Below are 25,168 nucleotides of genomic sequence, written 5' to 3' on the forward strand. Positions count from 1 at the left end.
TCTTATATATGATTGATACCATGTCATGGTTACAGAAGAAAATACCAGTATCCTACCCTTAATAAATCCATGGCTTGGTGAGAGTCCAATGCTAAAACCAATAATTTCTTCCCAGTACAATGATCACCAAGGACACAATGCATTTTGGTTGTTTGTGTCTTCCAACAAATTGATCTATGTAATATAAGTCCTTATACCTATGGGCTGAGAGTTTTAAATATTGTTTATTTATTTTAATGTTCAGGTATTAACAGTGATAACATTATTTACTTTTTAGTTAGAGGTTTATCTATTTATTGAATTTTAGAAAGAACTGAGGATATGAGCCCTATAAAAGAGAATTCCTGGAACACCTCAAATATTTTAAATAAATGCCTTAGAAAGTAATACAATGGTATAATTATTCAGCATACAGTAATAAACATAAGATCACATTAGGTCACATTGACGATGGCAGTAGAAGAAAATGAGAAGCAAGCATTCAAGAACATGCAGAATTTCCACAAGGAACAAGGAACCACAGGCTCTGATGTGAGAATTTATGGTTTAACTTTGCCAAGCAGGAGCTTCTGGGGCTGAAGGTGATGTCATAGAGAACACACAGCAGGCAGATGGTAAAAATGGAGAAGTTCCCCCAAACCTGTGAAAGTAGATTATTAATTTATATTTGATGAAATCTCCAAAATACTGAGACAAAAACATCTGTAACTATAAACCCCATAATTTTCAGAATCCCTAGATATATTAGGGCCAAGAAACCAATGGTAAAGTTCTAGGGTTAGATCTTGTGCGAGAAAAGGAATGTGAAGTTGCAGAAGAAAATTATGGTGTTAGCTGAGATCTCAAGACGAACTTCAAAGGAAAATGTTTCTTATACAAAAAAAAATATAGTTTGTTGATCATTTTTTCATATACCATATTAATAGTATATATATTAGGAGAAAATGAAGCAGAAGCCTTTATTTCAAATATTGTCATCTTTATCAATCTCAGCCTATCCTATTACCAGAGATGTGATATTTGTAGAAATAGCAACCAAAAATAATTTATTTTTAGAAATAGTTACATAATATTTTCTTAACATCTTATAAGTGTTTTAGATCATTTTGTTTTTTGAGTCATGCTCAGTCTCTGGGCCTGTGATATGCTTTTTAAACCCTGTAATCTCCAAGCATTTGCCCTCTATAAAAATCCGGTTTGATAGATCTGGCTTCAGAAGAGTTCCTTTAACATGTAAGATGCTAAATCAGTTGTGTTTCTCCTAGGAAGTATTTTTGAGGTACTGTCTTCAAAATGAGGAAGAAAATATTTCTCCAGACTGACATTCTTTATATAAGGAGCAAACCAAACTTTGTTAAGCTTTGAAGAAATTTTATACTCTTCTGTATTCAGGTAGTTCTGTGTGTGTTGCTGAGTTGCCTTTTGATGTCCAGAAACCTGTGTTTTCTCAGCTCTACAATGGGAATAATTTTCGAGGACAAAGATTAGCAATGTTCCTCATGCAGCCTACTAATACATGACTGCGCTGTGATTCAGACCTAACAAAGCACCTGTAAGACACCATGAAGATTCCAATTTTTTAAACATTATCTGCCATTCACATATATCACATATACTTTCTTTCAAAAGATTGTAATAACCTTTTTAATGTAGGCCCTTGTGTCATACACATGAACAAATATAAAATGTTGAGTCCTCCATGTCTAAATTCCATTTTTTCCCCTGTGGTGATTCAAAATGATACAACTAATTTCATGTTTCTCCTTGCCTTCTTTTTACTCTATGTTCCCAATTAGAGTTCTCTACTTAGAGGCATAAAGAGATATCTATAATATATGATATATATACATATATACTGTGTGTGTTTACATGCATAATAAATATATACTATGGATAGTATATGTATATATATACTATGTTTAATATATGTTTTCTATATACTATAATATACACATGCTATTATATAAACAAAATATATTTATATTATATAATATACATATATAATACATATACATGTATTATACATATACACACAGTATATATATATATATGTATGTGTATATATATAATATATCATTATATATATATATATATATATATATATATCACTGTTTTGAATATTTATCATTAATCAAGGCCTAAAATAATAGGAAAATTTGTATGTGTGGTAAAGGTATTTGGGCTTTCAAATTAGGTACAATTTCTTAAATTTATTATTTATTTATTTTTTGGATCTAGGGAATAAACCTAGGGGTGCTTTACTGCTCAGTTACATTCCCAGCATTTTTTAATATTTAGAGACAAGGTCTCAACAAAGTTGTTTAGGGCCTCATTATGTTTCTGAGAGTCATTTTGAAGTTGTGTTTCTCTTTGCTCAGCCTCTGGAGCCACTGAGGTTTTACACATGTGTCACCATATGTGGTGATACCTGCTTAATAATTAAAGTGTCTTTAATCATGGAAGAAAAACAAATGTCATAGAGTAGTAGTCATTAGGTCTAAAGTCAATTATGAAATAAGGAGTTTTCCTTTAATGCTTTTAAATAATAGACTCAAAGTTGTGGTTATATGTGAAGACATGGGCACCACTTTCTGGAACATCTTCTTTTGCTTCTGTCTGATATCTTAAATGAAAGGGTCAATTGCCAGCATTTGGTGGGAAATAGTCTACTTTTGAAAACTCTCCAGTTAGACCTTCCTGCTTTTATCCATGGCATTATCTCTCATATTTTTTGGACTTGAGAAGAATATTGGAAAAAAAAATACATCCCCCACCTAGAATAAAAGAGAAGCAGTCAGGACCTTTATGTTTTTGAGGTCAGAAAAATTAAAGTTCTGAAGTCCGGAATGTGGTTTTATGAGCTGTGATATTTTGGAGGCTTGACATATTGGTTTTGAGGGCACAGTTTCAACAATGCATATACTTTTAAAATAATATTTTATTTGTAACATAATTGTAATATTCCCATATTAAAATATTTATGCCATTAAAATCAATTTTTTACTAAATATTTATTTTGTGAATAGTAAAAAAAAGACTACATTTGTGTCTGATGTATTCTTATCATTGTGCTTACTGCCTTAAAGAATTGCATCCCAGTTAAATTTTCAATGTTTCTTCAGAAGAAGAGAAAGCAAGAAAGTTAAATAAAATTTTTCATTATTGTTATTTTATTATTTCCATCCAAAATAATATACAGATTTATAAAATCACAGATTAAAAAGACCTTATTTGAGAGGTTAAATGCAAATGTTCTTTTGGGTAGGTTGGGTCTCACTACTACCAGGAAACCTTAACTTAAGCCAGTTGCAGCCTGAGGCTCTGTATTTCAGTTCCCAGCAACTGAAAAAAAAAACTGCAACCAAGAATCTGTCTTTCTAACCTCATTCTTTTTAGCATTTGATGACATGTCACTAAAACAGAAAACTCAGTAGGATTAGCCTGGGAGAGTGAAAATATAAGTGCTGTCCTCTTAGGTGTGCTATATCAAATATAGCACATGGCCAATGATGAGAGGCAGGCTTTGGCCATCTGGTGTGGCTTTTTTTCCTCTAGAGATTGCCAGCATTTTTTTACCTTTCTAAGGTTCCTCTTTATTTTCAGTGGATCTAATTTTTTCCCTTGTTTATGTGCTGGAATATTTACTGACAGAACATTGGGCCCCTCAAAAACTAGTAAGTGGTGGTGTGCTCTGGTACCCTGACACTGGTGGGCAAGGCTTCATGAAATTGGCTGTACTCTCGTAGGAACTGGCAACTGTGGACTGGTAACCCTGGGGTAGTCTCTAGAATCTGCAGGCCATGGTCTTCATCTAGGTTAGGTTATCTCTGAGTCTTTAGTGGCCAGTAATTTTGGGCATGTGTCAGTGATGGGGACTTTGGGAGTCCTGTCCTATTTCTGCAGAGTATCTTTCATCCTTACCTGAACTTCTTTCTGAAAGTGCAGCATTTTAGCCCCTTTCAAGATTGTGTCCTGGAGTGAGCAGAGTCACTAGAATCAAAACTCCATGTGTTCTTTCCTTGCATGAGTGTGGTAGTGATCTGTAGGAGTCTCAGTTATTCCTTCCTCTCAATCTTGCTAGTCTTTCTTTTTTGTGAGTATAGTGGTACTGTAGATTAAATCCAGAGATCCTATATCACTTAGCTACATCCCTGGTACTTTTAATTTTATTTTTAGACAGATGCTGAGACTGGCATTGATCTTGTGACTTAGTCTCCATAGTTGCTGTGATTAAAGGTGTGTGTCATTCTGCATGGTTAAACCTGAATATTCTAAATCTGTCAGTAAATTCATAAATTCGATCTTCCTGTCCAGATTCCTAATGACAATATCTCTGCCCAACAGTACTCACTTTTTTTTCTCATACTACAGTTCTAATGGGCACAGTATTTTTGAATTTTTATGAAAAAATTGGATGGACCTGTTTATAGGATTTGTTTTCTGTCTGGGTTCAGTGCCACATAACTGTACTCCCAGAGACTCAGGTGGAAAAGGCAGGAAGATTACAATTTTACAGTCAACTTCAAGAATTTAGGTAGACTGCGGGCAAATTAGGTAGACATCTCACAATTTTAAAACAAGGGCTGGGGATACATCTCAGATTTAACATGCCCTTTGTTAAATCTTCAGAACCACAGACAAATAAAAAGCAAAACATTTGTTTTTTTTTTTTGAGCATTTCACATGAGTAGAGAAGAATCACTAGATTTTCATAAAAATTTGTATATGTGTGTTCTTTCTTTGTCTTTTCCAGGACAGACACCTTGTCAGAATGTCTTTGGGCTGAGAATCCTTCTTGTGGAGTTTATGTCATGGGGATATCATGCCCTCTCTGATTTTTTTTCTGATCCTGTGTTTCAAAACAGCTAGATATTAGTATCTCACAGCTGACACATGTAAGATCTCTAAGGCACAAGTTCAAGGTCAGACTCAGTACTTGGGTCCCATTCTGTTAGAGAGAGGTGTAAGTTTCAAAACAGCCTGAGTGCATTATGGCTAGTAAGAATATTTTGAATCTCCTGGTGTATCCTTAATCTAAAAATGCACTTAAGTTTCTCCCCACCCCGTGTTTTGGCTTCTGTGAATGCTGCTACAATGAAGATTACAATGCAGCCATTATTTGACATGTTGATTCCAGTTCCAGTTGTATTTTCCAGAAAATACAACCAGAATTATTTTTACTGTGTTAGCTTTTAAAGAGCTCTCATGATTTTTTTTAAAAATGTGAGTTATTAAACTTATATTCTAGTTCAATGTGAAAGTGTTTATTTTTTCTTCCATAACCATATAATTGGAATATTAGTTATCATTCAACTTTTTGATAGTAACCACTCTTGGTTTTGTTTGACATTTATTTTTTAGTTGCAATTGTACACAATACCTTGATTTTATTTTATTTTTTGTGATGCTGAGCATTTAACCCAGTGCCTCATGCCTTCTAGAAAAGGACTAGAACTGTGAGTCATAACCCTAAGCCCTGAGAGTAGCCATTCTAAGAGCCGTGCACATCTTCAGAAGGCCTTAAATTTTGCTGGTGAACTAAATTTCTGATTCAAGTTTTTAAGAATCTATTCTAGAAATAATTATGAACCTTTGATTTTTACCCCTTTTTCTTCACTCCTGTTGTGGATTTTAGACTAAGGAAATACTCACACATTAATGTGAAGCCACTTATTTGTGATCTTGAAAGATTTGCACATGAGAGCTGCTGCTTTTTTTTATGAGCAGAGTTCTGAAGAAATTTAGTAATTTTTTCTTTTGTCTTTTCTTTAATTAGAAGTAAAGCATTTTGAAATTTTGGTAGGGTGTTGTTAGTATTATTATAAATTAATTTGGGGGTAATGGTCATCTTTATAATGATGAGTTTTTTTATCTACACACATGGTGTTTAAATGAGAATTTTATGTGATTCTATGCATTTTTTATATTTTCAAATTTTACATATTTTCTATTTAAATATGTTTCCTATAAAATATAACATTCATATGACATTAAAAAAAACTTATATAGTGTCATTTTTTGAAACACAATATCTTTATTTTATTTATTTATTTTGATGTAGTTCTGAGGATCAAATCCAGTACCACATATGTACAAGGCAAGCACTCTGCCTCTGAGCCACAACTCAAGCCATACTTGGTGTTTTATAGTCCCCCCCTTCTGGATTTAACGTGATAAAAAATTTGTTTCTTCTTCTAGAAACCATTATTTTCCACAGTTTATTATTTATCTCTTTCTAAATGTATTTCCTCTTTAATCAAGATGTTATCTTTAAACTTTTTGGAAAAATACTGCTGTATACATATCTATAAATGTGCTATAATTTTAGTCTGTTGCTTGCGGAAGTGTATCATGTATCTTCAATAGAAAAACAGTCTGCACATGTGGATAGCAAAAACTAAAACACCATCTTTCCTACATGATAGTTAATTCATTCCACATCTTTGTCAATAGTTTTAAATGTGGTGTATATTGTGATGTTATTTTACATTATCTAATTTTGAGTTTTTTAGAATTATTGAACACTTAGATATCTCATATAAATTATATGTTCAAGTTTTTTGCATGCTTTTTCTTTGCAATATTTTTTCCTCAACACATAGGTTGTTTAATTATATGTGAGGAAATTAGTTTCTTTTACTCTGTAATTTCACCTTGCACTCCTTAATGGTATTTGATGAGGAGAATTTTATTTTAATATTATAAAATTATAAATTTAAAAATATTTTATGTAATTTCGCAAAGAAATAACTGTCTAATTTGTGTTGCTGTTATTTTTTTCCTCTTTGTGATATGAATATTGAAACCAGGGTATCTATTTCTGAGCTATATCCTCAAGCTTTTTTAACCTTTTATAAATTTTATTTTGTGAAAATATTTTGTTCAGTTGCTGTGATTATCGGCATAATTATGATCCTTCTGTCTTTGGCACCAGAATACTGGATATTCAGTTTTGTCCCACCACATGAACCTTATCTCTCTTTCTTACAATAACTTTTAAATTCTTTATGTTTTCTTTCATATTTTAGTATTATTTATTCATAATTTATATGCTAAATATTTACTACATAAAAATGGATTCTTATACTGTGTAAATGAAGGGTACAATAGCATTTTTGGGAGAGGGCAGAAGTTAAATTCAGAGGACCTTAGCCACTAAGCCACATTACCACAGCTTTCTTTTTTATTTTTTGTATTTTATTTTGAGAGAGGGTCTCACTGAATAACCTAGGGCCTCATTGTTTATGAGGATGGCTTAGAACTATTTTTTAATGCATTATATTTTATTTTATGTTGTAGTAATATTTACTTAAATTTTTTTAAAGAGAGAGAGAGAGAGAGAGAGAGAAAGAGAGAGAGAGAGAGAGAGAGAATTTTAATATTTATTTTTTAGTTATCGGCGTACACAACATCCTTGTTTGTATGTGGTGCTGAGGATCGAACCCGGGCCGCACGCATTCCAGGCGAGCGTGCTACCGCTTGATCCACACCCCCAGCCCTACTTAAAATTTTTATATAGAGCATTATATGAAAATGAGGTGCTATGTTTTGAGTGAAGGGTAGAATTGCATTTTTATTGCAACACCGATGTCCCTCTATTCTAACATATTTTTTTTGGAAATAATGCCATTTTCTCCCTCCATTGCAATCTATGAGTTTTATAGTCTATGAATTTATTTTGAGGGTTACACTAATTGTCACAAATCACAGAATCAGTTGTTGATGTCATTGTGATGTTTTGATCAGTTGTAGTCTTCATGTACAACAATGCATGTAGCAAATAGCCTGGGCATGTAGTAGTCTGTGCCATCTAGATTCTTGTCATTAAATTCAGCTGTTTGTAAAATGGCAGAAAGATCTTTATATAAACTTTCCAGAATATAATCTCAACAGGTGAAACATCAGTGTATATATACATATATTTGCCATTATATAGTGTATAATTGACATGATTTTTAATAATAAAATTTTTCAGTGCTCTTTTAATTTCATTTGCTTTTTAAAAACACCAACATTGACATTTGTGATTTTTTATGTGGTATTTTTTAATATTTGCTAAATTTGCTCCTTTGCTTAGAATTTTCTCTAATCTTATTTTCATTAATACACTCTTATTCCAAACAATTAAGATAAATTATTTGCTAATAAATTCTTACTCATTTTATTGCTTACTAATTTAAGTCTTACTAATTTGGGAGAGGGCAAAAGTTAAATTCATGTTTCCTTAGCCGCTGAGCCACATTACCAGCTCTCTTTTTATTTTTGTATTTTTTTTATAGAGAGGGTCTCACTGAATAACTTAGGGCTTCATTTTTTTCTGAGGATGGCTTAGAACTACTTTTTTAAATACTTTATATTTTATTTTTTGTTGTAGTACTACTACATCTTTGGATGCAGCTTTGGATGCAAACCACTCTTTTACAGTATTGTGGAGGTTTAATTAGCACATATTAACCTTTACACTTCTTAGGAATATACTTTTATCTTTTGACATATATTCATACCCAAGAAACCAGCACCACAATAAAAATATATCATGTTTATTACTACATAGTGTTTTCTAGAACAATTTTAATCCCTTTTGACATTCTCTACAATCTTTTACAAAAGAAATTTGATTTTATTGAGCTCATTCAGAAAAGGACATTGAAATTATATAGATTCTTGAATTACCACAAATAATGAATACTATGTACTATTGCCTACATCAAGAAATAGAACACTAATTATGCCCTGACAACCTCTTTATGTCCTATTCCTCTTACTACCCTTCATAATCCCCAACTGTAATGACTACTTTATGTTTTCATCTAATACTATTAAAACATTTTAAAGAAATTGACTCCCTCTTTACTCATTAATAGGAAAGCCCCCCCTTATAATTCTCCTCTTCCACTTCTATATTTTTCTCTCTTTAGCTTGACTTTCTTTCAATTTTCTTTCTATTCTTCAGATCATTTTTACTAAATAAACCATTGCCATCTGGTCTCCTCTATGTGATGTTTGGGCCATGTTTGGACTGGTGTGAAAACTGAGCCTCAGTGTACTGATCAAACCTCTTGCACTGTAGGGTGTGGTGGTAGATGGAGAAAATTTTTCAGTTGGTAAATGTGGCAGTTTTAGGGGCAAGTTAGAGCATTCTCATAGTATATATATATATTTCCTCTTCTCTTCTGTCTACAGGTAGAATTAAGTGTTCATTGCATAAGCTGAATAGATAGCATCACACCATGTTGCAACGTTGCTCTACCTTTGACCTTAGCACAGCAAATTTGACAATTTTTGTCACTTAACATCTCTGTGATCATTAGTCTCTTTTTGTGTATGTTTATTTTTTTACAGTTTGGTAAATATACAATATTCTCTTGGCTTGAATTTTAACTTCTTTAAATAGTATAGCTTTATACTCACATATTTATTCATTTATGTATTTATTTTTCATTTTAATATTTTCTCTTCTTTGGAATATTTTTTGAAACTTCTCTTCTGTGTTGTACTCTGTTGTGATGTCTTTTTTCCCCCAAAGAAATGAATAGTACTTCATATATTATCAACTATAAGCACTTTATTAGAAGAGTTAACTAAGTATATCTCCCACTCTAGATCTTACCTTTGGACTTTGGAGACACACTGACTTATAAAAACAAAAGTAGATTTTTTTTTGACTGGGGATTGAAATCAGAGGCACTCAACTACCAAGCCACATCTTCAGCCCTATTTTGTATTTTATTTAGAGGCAGGCTGTCATTGAGTTGCTTAGTGCCTCACCATTGTTGAGGCTCATCTTGAACTCATCATCCTCATGTCTCAGCCTCTCAAATTTCTGTGATTACAGACATGTGCTACCATCACTGGCACCAAATTAGGATTCATGGAGGCAATCTCCTAAAAATTTACCAGGTTGAATTAAGAAAGAATGAAATAACTAAAAGAAATACCTGAAGTATATAAGAACCCCCAGAGATGTTATGAAAAGACACATCATATTGGGATTAGCAGGGACATCCACACAGGTTGAAAATGATCTTAGTTTGGGTGATCTAGTCAATATTCACCTAGGAAAGTTTCTCAAAGTCAAGTTAAATACATAGCCAATACCTGCTATCTTAACAGGGCTGTATCCTCTGCTGTGCTTTTGAGTTTGACTATGTCCAATGAGCATATTTAGGTTTGATGATCTCTGATTTTTTTAATATTTCACAGGTAGTGTTCTAAGCAGCTCTCTCTTCATTCCATATTTTTGTGAATCTGTTTCCTGAACTGCTTCAGTTTGAAGGCCCATGGTGCCATACATATTGTCCTTATAGCTTCATTTTCTTAAATTCTGGCAATTACTGTAAGCAAAGACAAGCTCACAGGTATCTGCCATATTCTGTGCTAGGGACATAGACTGTGTGAGTTTTTCGGTAGCTGTTTGTGTACCATCATGTACTATTGTGTTATTTTTTAGGGTTACATCAGAACAAAACAAGAAAATATTTTATGACCATAAGCAGAGAAATGCCCACAATCACTGGAATCTAGAGTAGCTTTTTTTTTCCTACATAGTTTTGAAGGAGTGTGGCTCTGCAGACAAAGTGAGAGTATTCTGTTGTCAAGATACTTAAACATTCTTCACTTTCAAAGAATAAACTCCTATTATTTTAAGCATTTACATTTCTGTTTATGTTTCAAGTGGCAAAGTAAGATTTTTTTCCTGAAATTTAAATTAACTATGTAACTAAATGCTAATATGAAAAATAGATGTTAAAACTAAATAGTAGTTGTCAAAGCTGTGCAAATCTTTTGCAAAATATAATTGAAGATTACTATTTTTGTCAGAAACATCAATGGTTTGGTCATAAAACTTCTTTAATCTAAAGTACTAAGCTTCTATGGAATGGAAACTATGTATTATGCTATTAAGAACATTTCCAACTTTGCTTTAGACTACCTCTCATGATTTGTACCTGAAGAAATATTTTCAAGCAAAATATGACATGTTTTTTTTTATTTGCATTGAACAACCCTTTTCTATATAAGGGGAGGTATGATGCTTAAATTAATGTCTTTGCAATTATTATTTTTAAGTTTTTAAGATTGATGGGTTACTTTCTTCATTCTACCTCCTTCTAGATTGAGATAAGAAAGATTTGCTGGCTACTGTATCTATCATCTACTGTGTCTTGAATGTGTGTTTGTGGAAATTTGTTGTCTTGCTTTCTGACTCATAGTGATTACAAATGGCTGAAGATTTCAGCAATATTTTTGCCTTTGGAAAAATAAGAGGTATTGTAACTTGCTTCTGTCTCTTACTGCCTCAATTGTTTAATTTTTTCCAAATGAGGTATTAGATAGAAGTGTTTTCAAGTGGATATTTTAAAAGTAAAAATTTATCATGAACTTTTAGTATCTATAAGTGAGCTCAGAAAAGTAACAAGATTAAAGATCAATCAGTTGTTAATGTATATAAGAATATGAATATTTATATTTTAAATTAAAAACCATTTTCATAACAATCATATTAAAAACAAAATACTTAGGATAATTTTTAGAAAGTTCTTAAAAGGTAAAAATGAAAAAATAGAACACATGGCTTTCTTTTACCAGATCTAGTCACATCCCTAAGTCCTTTTTTTTTCCTAAGGGCTTTATCTTTAAAGAAAAAGGGCAGAAATTATGTTTCATCACTGTGGTACTGCAGATTGGGCCTAAGTATGTTATACCAGTGAGCTATATTACCAGGCTTTTTAATTTTATTTTTAGACAAGGTCTTTCTAAGTTATTGAGACTCAACTAAAAGCTGTGATCCTCTAGACTCAGCCTCTCATGTAACTGAAATTAGACTTGTGTTCCACAAACCATGGCAAGGATTGCATCCTTTACTTTCAAATAATTAGAGTTGGATCAGGATGAAATTTAGGGTTGCAAATATGTAGTAATTTTGCCATTTTTATGTGAGAAGACGGAGACCACAGAGAGAGGATATGGCTCTTCACATCTTAGGAAGTGGAACACCAACTATTAATTCACCTGGCAATTATTCAGCATTTAAAAGTTCCCCAGATATAAAAAAATTGTTTGAGAGAGATATGTGTACAAGTGCTGTGAGGAAGAGCAAATAATTATTTCAAAGTGTAAGGAAGAGGACTCTAAGAAAATCTGTGTTGAGCTAACAGGGTATAAAGAACAGAGTCTCTGAGGTTTAATTGTAGAATCATAGAAGATACATATGATGTAAAAAATGCAGTTGATGCATTTAAAAAATGATTATTTGGGGATGGGACTATAGCTCAGTGGTACAGCACTTGCCTTGCATTTGTGAGGCACTGGGTTTGATCCTCAGCACCACATAAAAATAAATATAGATATTTAAAAATGATTATTTATAGGACTTGGTCAAATTTCCTAACTCTCACACACCATCTGCATACCCACCATGCTACTTCCACCTCACCTGCATTCTAGCATTCAAGCCCAGAAAAAATTTTCCTCAAGATGAACCTTGCTTGAAGAGAAGTGTGCTTGGCAATACTTCTCGTGAATCACCATGGGCAGAACTCCTTGCCTAGACTGTGGTAGTAATCAGGTAGAATGACAAAGTTTAAAACCAACTCTCTCTCTCTCTCTCTCTCTCTCTCTCTCTCTCTCTCTCTCTCCTTTCTATCTTTGTAATAACTGAAGATTTCAATTGTAGATATATTGATGGATGACATAAACTTGGGAGTATTGAGCAAAATAATTGTAACACCAAAAGTATACATGTGCGGAAAGAGTATGAATCATACATTGTCTATCACACTGATGTTTTATTTCATTGGTTGCCCTAGAGCAGGTTTTCTGTGTAATGTAATATAATCTATTGAACACTATAAAGTTAGTTTTGTGTGTGAAAGTTACAAAGAGAATTAACATATTGATATCTTGTTTACAGATAAATTTAAAGTAAAGGAAATCTTATTTATTTATTTATTTATTTATTTATTTATATGTTTTGGATTGCTTCTCTTTAGTTTAATAAAAATAGGCCAAAAAGCAGTTCCCTGTATTTTTGGGGGGGTTTCTGTTGTTTCCTTCTTTTGTGATATAAGTTTAAGTTTTATGACTGTGCTTAGTGATACATATAAAAAGAAAAATCAGTTTTACCTGAACAACTTAATATATCTATCAGAAAGTATATTATATATTCAAAATGCAGTATTACTCAGACATAAATAAATAAATAAATTGGATGATGTGTTTTAAGTGAATAAGGAGACAGTAATCTATTACATCTCTTATTCAAGATAACTAAAATAAAATTTTGTTAAAATAGAATATTGATTACTATATCTAGGGTGTGTAGAAAGGTAACAAAGATGGAATAAGTATATATTGATATTATTAATATCTGTGAATGTATGCATGAAAACATTACATTTAATCACATTAATATGTATGTTTTTATGTTAAAAAATCCATCATCTCACAAAATTACTTTATTCTGTATTAGGAATACCTAAAATTCTACTGTCATTGGGATTTTCAGAATGTGATGCATTACTGTTAACTGTCATCCTGAAATACACAACATTTTATTTGTGTGCACTCATTTTTTTTTTTGTTGGTTGGGACAGGGTTCTAAACACAGAGTATGGAATGCATTTCTTATTTCTTTCTGTGTCTTGATAATTTCACTTCGCATGAAGTTCTCCAGCTTCATCCATATTAATTTAAATGGTAAAAAAAATAGGGAGTTTGAATTCAGGGTTGCATTTTTATTGAGATATATCCTCAGTAATTTTTACTATTTATTTTTAAGACAGCCTCTTATTACATTACAGCCACCTACAGCATCCTTCTTTGAAAAATCAAGGTTTAGTGGCCATGGCCAGCCTCAGTATCTTAGTGACATTCTCAGCAGCATAAAAGATTCTGACTCAAGAAAAATTTTAAAAACAAGAAGTTATACCTGTCTGTTTCTATCTGTGTGTGTGTGTGTGTGTGTGTGTGTGTGTGTGTGTGTGTATACATATATATAGTATGGATCTATGAACATATAAACATAGATTAATATGCATGTGTAAATGTATTTGCTATAAATTATTTATACATTATATGTATATCATATATATACAGATTTTATATTTAGGGTTTTATTTTTTTAATTCTACAAGGAAAGAATATCTTTTTATTTTTATTTATTCATTGATTTTTTATGTGGTATTGAAGATAAAATACAGTGTCTCACATGTGCAGGTTAGCATTCTACCACTGAGATACAGCCTCAACCCCAGGCACTTTTTATTTTATTTTATTTTATTTTATAGACATTTAAGTTTTTATATAAAATGGCTTTTATGGGTAGTGTTTCAGTTTATTGGGAGTGCAGATATTCTCAAAGTTGGATTTTATTTTTATTTTTTGGTTTTTGTAATGGTTACTTTGAGTGGTCAACCTGAGCAGATTTAGGTATTCCTAGAAAATTGATATAAAATACCTCTGGGTGTTCCTGAGTGTGTTTCAAAAATTGGGTCAGAACCCAGTGGGGAAGAGGTGTCATGAATGTACATAAAACCAACCAGTCCATTGTATTTGAATAAATAGAGAATGAAGACTGTCACTGGTTTGTGCTTCTATCTTTATAGATTAGTTTTTGTTTTGTTTTGTTTTGTTTTTCTCCCTCTTGTTGTGTGACCTCTGGACATCTGACATTAGATTTTTCAGTCTTTGAATGTGGACTTGCACCATTGCCTCTACATGAGACTTTTAATCCTTCTGTCTTGGACAATAGCTGCTTCACTGAATTTGATTTAAGAAGTTTCCAATTTCTTGGCCTGTGATCTTATAAGTTTTCCTTTTTTTCCCATCTTATAGTCAGCAGCTTTGAGGACTACTCATCTCATTATCATGTTAGTTGATCTATTAAGTCTCCTTGTCCATGAACATATACATATATGTGTTCTATTAATTCTGATCTTTTGAGGACCTGGATAATACAGTATATGGTAGAAAAATATCTGAGTCATATGGTTTTTCTAGTTTTAATTGTTTGAACTCCCACATTATTATTCATGTTGTCAGTATTAGTTTATATTTTTAGCAAGAGTGTCCAAGTGTTTCATGAAATAAAATTATTTACAATAACATCAAAATAATAAAAGATTACCTGCCTATTGTAGGAAATCATAGTCCCAGATAGTTGGGTGGTTAATTGGGGAGGACTTCTTGAGACCATGAGTTCAAGATCACTCTGTGCAACATAGAAAGAGGTCAGTCGAAAAAATAATAAAAATTTTAAACAGTAAATTTCATGAAAAAAAGTGTAAAAGTTACAAGATGAAAATTATGACTTTTTAATATATATTTAAGTTAAAGATCTGAACAAATGTGAAAAAAAATCTTATGTTCATGGATTGGGAAGTCAAATATTCTTAACATGCAAAACATGGTGATATTGACCTAAAATGCCACTGCTCTCACTTTCAGCATCTCAGATATGGAAATTGACAGTCTGATTCTAAAATTCATACATGAAATCACACAGGCTTTCAAATACCCAAAACAATCTTTAATGGGAAAAAATCTAGGAGGACCATGCTTTTTCTCTATTTGAAATTTGCTAAAAATCATCAGTAATCAATATAGTGTGGTATCGACAGAAAAATATATATGTGGAATTAAGGAATAGAGCTGAGAGTCTACAAATTTGCCTATTCACAAATTATTTTAAATGAATAGCTTTGAAACAGGTGTTGCTAAAATGACATATATCTAAATACAAGTAATTAATTTGGAAATCCATTTATCCCATATACAGAAACTCAAAATGGACCTAACACATAAATGTAGAAAATAATATTAGAAAACTAAAAGGAAATATAAATATAAATATATATTTTAGAGGATATGAGGAAAGAACTAATCAGTGATTCCTGATCTCCCCATAACACTTAAAGGAATCAGTGAAAGAAGAGCTGATCTGAGAGGTGAGTGCCAAAACCAAAAGGAGATGTCAGTAGTATAGAAATGTGGTAAGACATGGGTGAATAGAAAGTTAATTAGGAAGAACCCTATGTATGCCCTGTGGTTGGTGGTTTGGGCTCTACAGGCAGACAAATATGGCTGTGAATTTCTACTCCTGCCATTTAAGAGCATTGTGCTCTTGAACAAGTCACATGACTTATTTGTGCCTAAGTTTTCTGATTTGTATAGTGGAGATGATAATAATATGTGCTATATAGAATAAACATTAAATGGGTATATATATCACATTTTTTAATCCATTTCTCTACTGAAGGGCATCTAGCTTGGTCCCACAGTTTAGCTATTGTGAATTGTGCTGATATAAATATTGATGTGGCTGTGTCCCTCTAATATGCTGTTTTTCAAGTTCTTTGGTTATAAACAAAAAAGGAGAGCTGGGTCAAGTGGTGGTTCCATTCTCAATTTTCAAAGGAATCTGCACCAACTTGCAGTCCTGCCATCAATGTATGTGTGTAACTTTTTCCCTACATCCTCACCAAAATTATTGTTGTTTGTCTTCATAATAGCTACCATTCTGGATACAGTGAGATGATATCTTTGAGTAGTTTTGGTTTTGCAATTCTCTAATTGTTAGAGATAATGAACATTTTTTCATATATTTGTGGATTGATTTTATATCCTCTTCTGAGAAGTGTCTGTTCAGGTACTTGGCCCATTTATTTATTTTTTATTAATTTTTATTATTGGTTGTTCAAAACATTACATAGTTCTTGACATATCATATTTCATATATTTGATTCAAGTGGGTTATGAACTCCCATTTTTACCCCGTATACAGATTGCAGAATCACATCGGTTACACATCCACTTTACATATTGCCATACTAATGTCTGTTGTATTCTGTTGCCTTTCCTATCCTGTATTGTCCCCCCTTTCCTCTTCTCCCCTTCCATCTTCTCTCTCTACCCCATCTACTGTAATTCATTTCTCCCCCTCTTTTTCCCCTTTACCCTCACTTCCCCTTATATGTAATTTTGTATAACAATTAGGGTCTCCTTCCATTTCCATGCAATTTCCCTTCTCTCTTCCTTTCCCTCCCATCTCTCATCCCTGTTTAATGTTAATCTTCTTCTCATGCTCTTCCTCCCTGCTCTGTTCTTAGTTGTTCTCCTTATATCAAAGAAGACATTTGGCATTTGTTTTTTAGGGATTGGCTACCTTTACTAAGCATAATCTGCTCTAATGCCATCCATTTCCCTGCAAATTCCATGATTTTGTCATTTTTTAGTGCTGAGTAGTACTCCGTTGTGTATAAATGCCACATTTTTTTTTTATCCGTTCATCTATTGAAGAGCATCTAGGTTGGATCCACAATCCAGCTATTGTGAATTGTGCTGCTATGAACATCAATGTAGCAGTATCCCTATGATATGCTCTTTTAAGGTCTTTAGGGAATAGTCCAAGAAGGGGAATAGTTGGGTCAAATGGTGGTTCTATTACAAACTTTCCAAGGAATCTCCATACTGCTTTCCAAATTGGCCACACTAATTTGCAGTCCCACTAGCAATGTACAAATGTACCCTTTTCCCCACATCCTCGCCAGCACTTGTTGTTGTTTGACTTCATAATGGCTGCCAATCTTACTGGATTGAGATGGTGTCTTAGGGTGTTTTTGATTTGCATTTCTCTGACTGCTAGAGATGGTGAGCATTTTTTCATGTACTTGTTGATTGATTGTATGTCCTCCTTTGAGATGTGTCTTTTCAGGTCTTTGGCCCATTTGTTGATTGGTTTATTTGTTTTCTTATTGTTTAATTTTTTGAGTTCTTAGTATACTCTGGATATTTGGGCTCTATCTGAAGTGTGAGGAGTAAAAATTTGTTCCCAGGATGTAGGCTCCCTATTTACCTCTCTTATTGTTTCTCTTGCTGAGAAAAAACTTTTCAGTTTAAGTAAGTCCCATTTGTTGATTCTTGTTATTAACTCTTGTGCTATGGGTGTCCTATTAAGAAATTTGGAGCCCTACCCCACAATATGTAGATTGGAGCCAACTTTTTCTTCTATCAGACACAGAGTCTCTGATTTGATATCTAACTCCTTGATCCACTTTGAGTTAACTTTTGTGCATGGCGAGAGGAGGGGATTCAGTTTCATTTTGTTGCATATGGATTTCCAGTTTTCCCAACACCATTTGTTGAAGATGCTATCCTTCCTCTATTGCATGCTTTTAGCACCTTTATCAAATATAAGATAGTTGTAATTTTGTGTATTAGTCTCTGTGTCCTCTATTCTGTACCATTGGTCCACCCGCCTGTTTTGGTACCAGTACCATGCTGTTTTTGTTACTATTGCTCTGTAGTATATTTTGAAGTCTGGTATCCCTATACTGCCTGATTCACACTTCCTGCTTAGAATTGTTTTTGCTATTCTGGGTCTTTTATTTTTCTACATGAATTTCATGATTGCTTTATCTATTTCTACATGAAATGCCTTTGGGATTTTGATTGGCATCACATAAAACCTATAAAGAACTTTTGGTAATATTGCTTGGTCCATTTATTGATTTGGTTATTTGGTTTTGTTTTTGGTGCTTAGCTTTTTTAGTTCTTTATATACCTGAGAGACTAATGCTTTATCTGATGCATGAGAGGTAAAAATTTGCTTCCAATATATAGGCTCTTTATATACCTCACAGATTGTTTATTTTGCTACAAAGAGACATTTTAGTTTGATTTTTTCCATTTGTTGATTCTTGATTTTAATTCTTGTGCCACAGGAGTCTTATTAAGGAATTTGGAGCCTAATCCCACATGATGAAGATTAGGGTGTACTTTTTTTCTACTAGATGCAGAGTCTTGGTTTAATTTCTATGTCCTTGATATATATTGAGTTGAGTTTTGTGCGTGGTCAGAGATAGGGGTTTAATTTTATTTTGTCACATATAGATTTCCAGTTTTCCCAGCACCATTTGATGAAGAGGCAATCTTTTCTCCAGTGTATGTTTTTTTGTCATCTTTGTATAATATAATATCATTGTACTTTTGTGGGTTCATCTCTGTGTCTTCTATTCAGTACCATTGGTCTACTGGTCTGTTTTGGTGTAAATACCAGGGTGTTTTTGTTATTATTGCTCTGTTGTACAGTTTAAGGTCTGATTTATTGATGCCACCTGCTTCACCCTTCCTGCTAAAGATTGATTTAGCAATTCCGGGTCTCTATTTTTCCAGATAAGTTTTATAATTGATTTTTCTATTTCTTTGAGGAATGCCATTGGGATTTTGATTGGAATTACATTAAATTTGTATGGTGTTTTTTGTAGTGTGATCATTTTGATAATATTAATTCTGCCTATCCAAGAGCAATGCAGATCTTTCCATCTTCTAAGGTCTTCTTTAATTTTTTCTTCTTTAGGGTATGTAGTTTTCATTGCATAGTTCTTTTATCTCTTTAATTATGTTGATTCCATGTATTTTATTTTATCTTTTGAGACTACTGTGAATAGAGTAGTTTTTCTTATTTTCCTCTCAGAAGATTTGTCACTGATATACAGAAATGCGTTTGACTTATGGGTGTTGATTTTCTATCCTGATACTTTGCTAAATGCATTTTCTAGTTCTAAAATTTGTTCTGGTGGAGCTTCCTGGTTATTTTATATATAGAATTATATCATCAGCAAATAGTGCTAATTTATGTTCTTCTTTTCACATATGTATCTCTTTAATTTCTTTAGTCTGTCTAATTGCTCTGTCCAGTGTTTCAAGAACTATGTTAAATAGAAGTGGTGAAAGAGGGCATCCCTGTCTTCTCCCATTTTTTAGAGGGAATGCCTTCAATTTTTCTCCATTTAGAATGATGATGACCTAGGGATTAGCATAGATAGCATTTATGATGTTTAAATATGTTCCTGCTATTCCTAGTTTTTCTAGTGTCTGAAACATAAAGGGGTGCTCTATTTTGTCAAATGCTTTTTTGCATCTATTGAGATAATCATATGGATTCTTATCTTTATGTCTATCGATGTGATGAATTACATTCATTGATTTCCATATGTTGAACCAACCTTGCATCCTACTTGATCATGGTGCACAATCTTTTTGGTATGTTTGTATTTGATTTGCTAGAATTTAACTGAGAATTTTCGCATCTATGTTTATTAGAAATATTAGTGTAAAGTTTTCTTTTTTCTTTTTGGTGTGTCTTTGCCTGGTTTTGGAATAAAGGTAATATTTGCCTCATAGAATGAGTTGGGAAGTGCTTCCTCTTTTTTTATTTCCTGGAATAAATTGAATAGTATTGATAGTAGTTCTCCTTTTCAGGTCTTGGTGAACTTGGCTGTGTATTTTTCTGGCTCCGTGCTTTTCTTGATTGGTAGGCTTCTGATAGCATCTTCTATTTCATTGTGTGTATCTTCCTGATTCAATCTGGGTAAGTTGTATGAGTTAAGAATTTTGTCAATGTCTTCAATATCTTCTGTTTTATTGAATTATAAGTTTTCAAAATAAATTTTAATTATTTTATGTACTTCTGTAATGTCTGTTTTGACATTATCTTTTATGAAATATGTTGGTAATTTGGGTTTTTTCTCTCCTCTTCTTCAGTGTAACTAAGGATCTGTCAACTTTATTTTTTTCAAAGTACCAACTTTTTATTTTGTAAATTTTTAATTTTTTATTTCATTGATTTCAGCTCTAATTTTAATTATTTCTTGCCTTCTATTGCTTTTGCTCTGGATTTGTTCTTTTTCTAGAGCTTTGAGATAAAAAGTGGGGAAATTTATTTGATGACTTTTTGTTCTTTTAAAAAATGAACTCCATGCAATGAACTTTCTTTTTATTACTGCTTTCATAGTGTTCCAGATATTTTGATATGTTGTGTCTATTTTCTCATTTACCTCTAAGAAGTTTTTTAGATGTCTTCTGCAACCAATTGTTCATTAAGTAGCATATTATTTAGTCTCCAGGTTTGGGATTAATTTTCATTTTTTATTTAGTCATTGATTACCAATTTTATTTCATTATGATCTGATAAAGTGCATGGTAGTATATCTACTTTTTTTTTAATTTGGTAAGAGTTGCTTTGTGGCATACTGTATTGTTTATTTAGAGAAGGATCTATGTGCTGCTGAGAAGAAAGCATATTCCCTGGAAGCAGGTTGAAATATTCTTTATATGTCAGTAAAGTCCATGTTATTGATATTATTATTTTGAGTTCTATAGTTTTTTAATTCTACTTTTTTTTGGAAGATCTCTTCAGTGGTGATAAAGGTGTGGTAAAATCATTCAATTCTTTATAGCAGATCAGTAAAAGAACAATAAATATTTTTGTCTAAGGTGACAATAAATATTTAAATATTTAGTTGGGGAAAAAGCAACAAAATTAGATAGGGAGAAATAAACTATCTCTGTTTACAGATAATATGATCCCATTTATAAAAGATGCCAAATAATTTAGGTTAAAAATATCACTGCCACAGACAATATAATGAATTCAGCAAAATTACTGGTTACAAGATAAATACTGAAAAGATCATCTCATTTATATGTAATGAACAATTTAATGTAAAAATTTAAAAAAATTATTTATATTTGCATAAAAATAAATTCATAGAAAAAATAACCAAAATAAAAAAAGCTTGTACATAAAAGTATAAAACTTTCCCCAAATAAAATCATGCAAAATATATAAGAAGATATTCCATGTTCACAGATGATGTAGTTAGTTTGACAAAGGGAAATGGTGAACAAAATAATCTACAGCTCTAAAATAATGTTTGTCAAAATCCCAACTACGTTTTTTTATTTTGCAGAAAAAGGACAGCTGGTCATCACATTCAAACTAAACAGAAAAGGGACACAAATAGCAAAAATAAAATATTTTTAAAAGAAATATAACTCAGCCTTTGTAATTTTAAAACTTACTATAGAAATTTATAGAAATTACAAAAATGTGGTACTGGCATAAAAACACACACACATTGATGAAAGGAAAAAGTAGATAATCAAGAATTAAACTGATGTGTCTGTTGCCTATGAATATTTTATAAGAATACACAATGTTTAGAGGACAGTCATATCACTGATGGTGCTTAGACAAATGGATATACAGATGCAAAATGAAAATGTTGTTGGAGGGCTGTGAATGTGGCTTAGTGGTAGTGCACTTTCCTTGCATGTGTGAAGCACTGTGTTCAATTCTCAGCACTATATATATATAATTGTTAAAAAGGTTATTGGAGTCACATCACACTGCAATCAAAACTTAAATGTTAACTTTGAGTTGTGCAGAGGGAAATAAGGAGAAGAAAGGTGGATATGGAATTGGAAAAGATGGTGGAATGAGACTGACATTATTATTCTAAACATATGAATGATTACACTACTTGTGTGACCCTACACTATTGAGAGACAGAAGAAATTTTTTTACACTGTGTAAAAATGCATCCAACTGTTCTGTATAACTACTTATAACAAATAAGAAAAAATGAATGTTTTAACCATACATAAATATGAGTCCTGTTTAAAAGACATTCAAATTTTTTACACCATATGCCCTTGGACAAGATAGGATTTCCACTAAGTATAGAACTTTGTTTCCAGCTCTAGGATAAGATATGTCATTCCATGCACCATTGAAGATAGATCCACATAAAATTCAAGTCTTACTTGAGAGAATAAGGTGTGGGATATATAAATGAAGGACAAATAGGATAACCACAGTTATTTATGAAAGAATTAAACCACATGATTAAGAGAAGAGTGGCTCACTCAGGAAAGTGATCTTTAACCTACCTTAAATTCCAGGGGAATTTTTCCATTAGTCCATGTATTTCTTCCTCTCTTCTCTTTCTTTTTTCTTTCCGACAACCCTCACTAACTTCTGCCTTCACTTTCTTCTTTTCTTGGCAGTTCACTCTATACATTTTCTTTTTTCCCTACACTTGGGACACCCAGACCAAGACATGCAATGATCCCAGGACAGGGCAGCATAAGTGGGCCACAGGTGGGTATGAGACCATCTTTCCAGTCTCCTAAAAGTGTCTCCTAGCCACTCTTGGTCACTTACATCTGTTATTGCCTCCAGTTCTGCACATGTCCAGGGGAGCTGGCCTTTCTTGTACAGGTGCTGACATGCAAAGAGCATCCCCTCTATGACAGGACAAACATTTTAAGTGAAATCACACATTCAAATTTTGTTTGTATAGGCCAGTTTCCTCTGTGCTGAGCCTGGTGGAATCAGGGGGAGGAAAGGCAGTGACTGTTTATGTTGCAAAGGCTCATAATGGTATTACCCTGGCCCTACTATTTATAATAGTTATACTTTTTTCTTGTGTTTTGAGGTGTTTATGTATCATGTAAAGTCCACCAAACAAAAAAGAGCAATGCTGGCTGGATTCCTTGTGGAACAGCCAAAGGGTGGAGATGTGGGGACAAGTGCATGGAGTACTGCATACATGGCATACATTAAGGGCGACTGAGTGTGTTTGTCTGATGTGCCCACCCTGCTCAGGTTCACAAGTGCAGACGGCTGGTTGGGCATGGGTATTTTTTTCATCCCTCATCTAGTATCTGAGAAAAGAGAGGCCCAGAGTTTTTATGTCCTGCTCCAAGTGACACCAGGCAGGTCTTGCCTCTAAAAACCTCACTCAGAACAGATGACCTGATGAGCCATTTGGTGCTAACTGTGCCCTAACCATGGATTGACTGCACAACAGATCTCTGTATGAGAGGTATTTATGCATCAGAATCATTGATTCTTAGCATGGCAAAGGGTGGGATAACACAAGTTTGTGCATAATGGATGTGGGTATAATTTGTCACAAAGACAAATCCATGATGAGGGTCTGGACTTAATATAGATCCATTAATCCAGCCAGTTGCTGCCCCTTTGATGGGCTCAGCAGCCAGCAATATTGGCATAATATCCATCATGCCATACTGATTTCCTGCATAATAGTTGGTAACTGTTTGTCCCGTTTAGCAGGTACTGAAGTAGCTCATGTAATTTTGGGGCATTTCATATAGGGAGCTGTGCCCACACAGGTGCATAGATGTTGCTCTTCCCCAGAGGAATTCCTCTTATCAAGGAGATAAGGTATGCAGTGACATACTGATTCCATGGGATTCTATCATTATCTGAGGGGGCTTTCCGAAAAGCATCATTGGGCATGTTGGCAGCAAGGGTTTCTTGCATTTGTCATGGGGGGATCAATAAGGTTGGAATTATTAGAGAAGCTTAGGTATGGATCCTTCCCAATTGGCCACTACTAAAAGTGGTGGCCTAGTGACCAAAGCCCAATTTACCTGACAGGAGGCTTCACTATAAGCAGTGAGTACTGAACACATTAAGACCATCATCATAGGCCTGGGGATGAGGTTGCCACCAGGCAAAGGTGCCAATCTAATGTCTTGGTCAACAAGACCTTTAAGATGAGCCCAAGTTACTTTACGTGAGGTCCGTTTGCCTTGTTGAGTCTTGCTTGTGGGTTTTCTCCTCCAGGGTTAGGCCCTTCATCTTTTTTGATGGTGGTTCTGGGGGTTCAGGGCTTGACTTTCTGGCAGACACCCAGATGGGGTGAGGCTCCTCTGAATACATGCAAACCTTCGACCAATGGTTAGGAGGTTCCCCAGACCATCCCATGCATTTATTATGGGATCCTTCCATGAGACCATAGGTAGATGGGAGGGCCCCCTGAGGGGAGGCCTATCTTTATGGACTGCTGTTTATACAGAAAATTTTGACATTGAGAGAAAATTGAAAGCAAATAAGGTTTTGTTCAAGGCATTGTGAGGGGACTTGTTATAATTTCCCCCCTCTGTTTTGTAGCATGATCCTTAATTCCTTGTGTGTTCTTTCTATGATGCCTTGAGCCTGAGGGTTATAGGGTATCCCAGTTAAGTGCTGTATATGCCAATCATTACAAATGGTTTGAAATGTCTTGCTAGTATAGGCTGGCCCATTTTCAGTTTTTATAGACATGGGAACCTCCATAACTCCAAAATATTTAAGTGGATGGGAGATGACCCTTTTTTTGTGGTTTCTCCTGTGAAGGCTGTGGCCATTATACAGCCTGAATAGATATCAATAATTACATGAATATATGTTAAATTTTCAAAAGTTGCATAATGAGTGACATCCATTTGCCATAAATCATTAGATGTTAATCCTCAGGTATTCACTCTAGCAGATTGTAAAAGACCAATGGGGAGAAAAGGTGTACATTTT

The 25,168-nt window shown here is 33.3% G+C and overlaps 1 protein-coding gene across 1 annotated transcript in view; it reads left to right on the forward strand.

Moving 5' to 3' along the window:
- Positions 1 to 450: 450 nt before the first annotated feature.
- LOC143640665 (geminin coiled-coil domain-containing protein 1-like) overlaps positions 451 to 25,168 on the forward strand; it is a 91,062-nt gene continuing 66,344 nt past the window's right edge. Inside the window, exon 1 of the mRNA XM_077108324.1 lies at positions 451 to 531. Within this exon, the coding sequence (XP_076964439.1) occupies positions 451 to 531 (81 nt within the window). The remainder of the gene's footprint in view (positions 532 to 25,168) is intronic.

This window comes from Callospermophilus lateralis, unplaced genomic scaffold (assembly GCF_048772815.1).
Source record: "Callospermophilus lateralis isolate mCalLat2 unplaced genomic scaffold, mCalLat2.hap1 Scaffold_45, whole genome shotgun sequence".
Lineage (NCBI taxonomy): Eukaryota > Metazoa > Chordata > Mammalia > Rodentia > Sciuridae > Callospermophilus > Callospermophilus lateralis.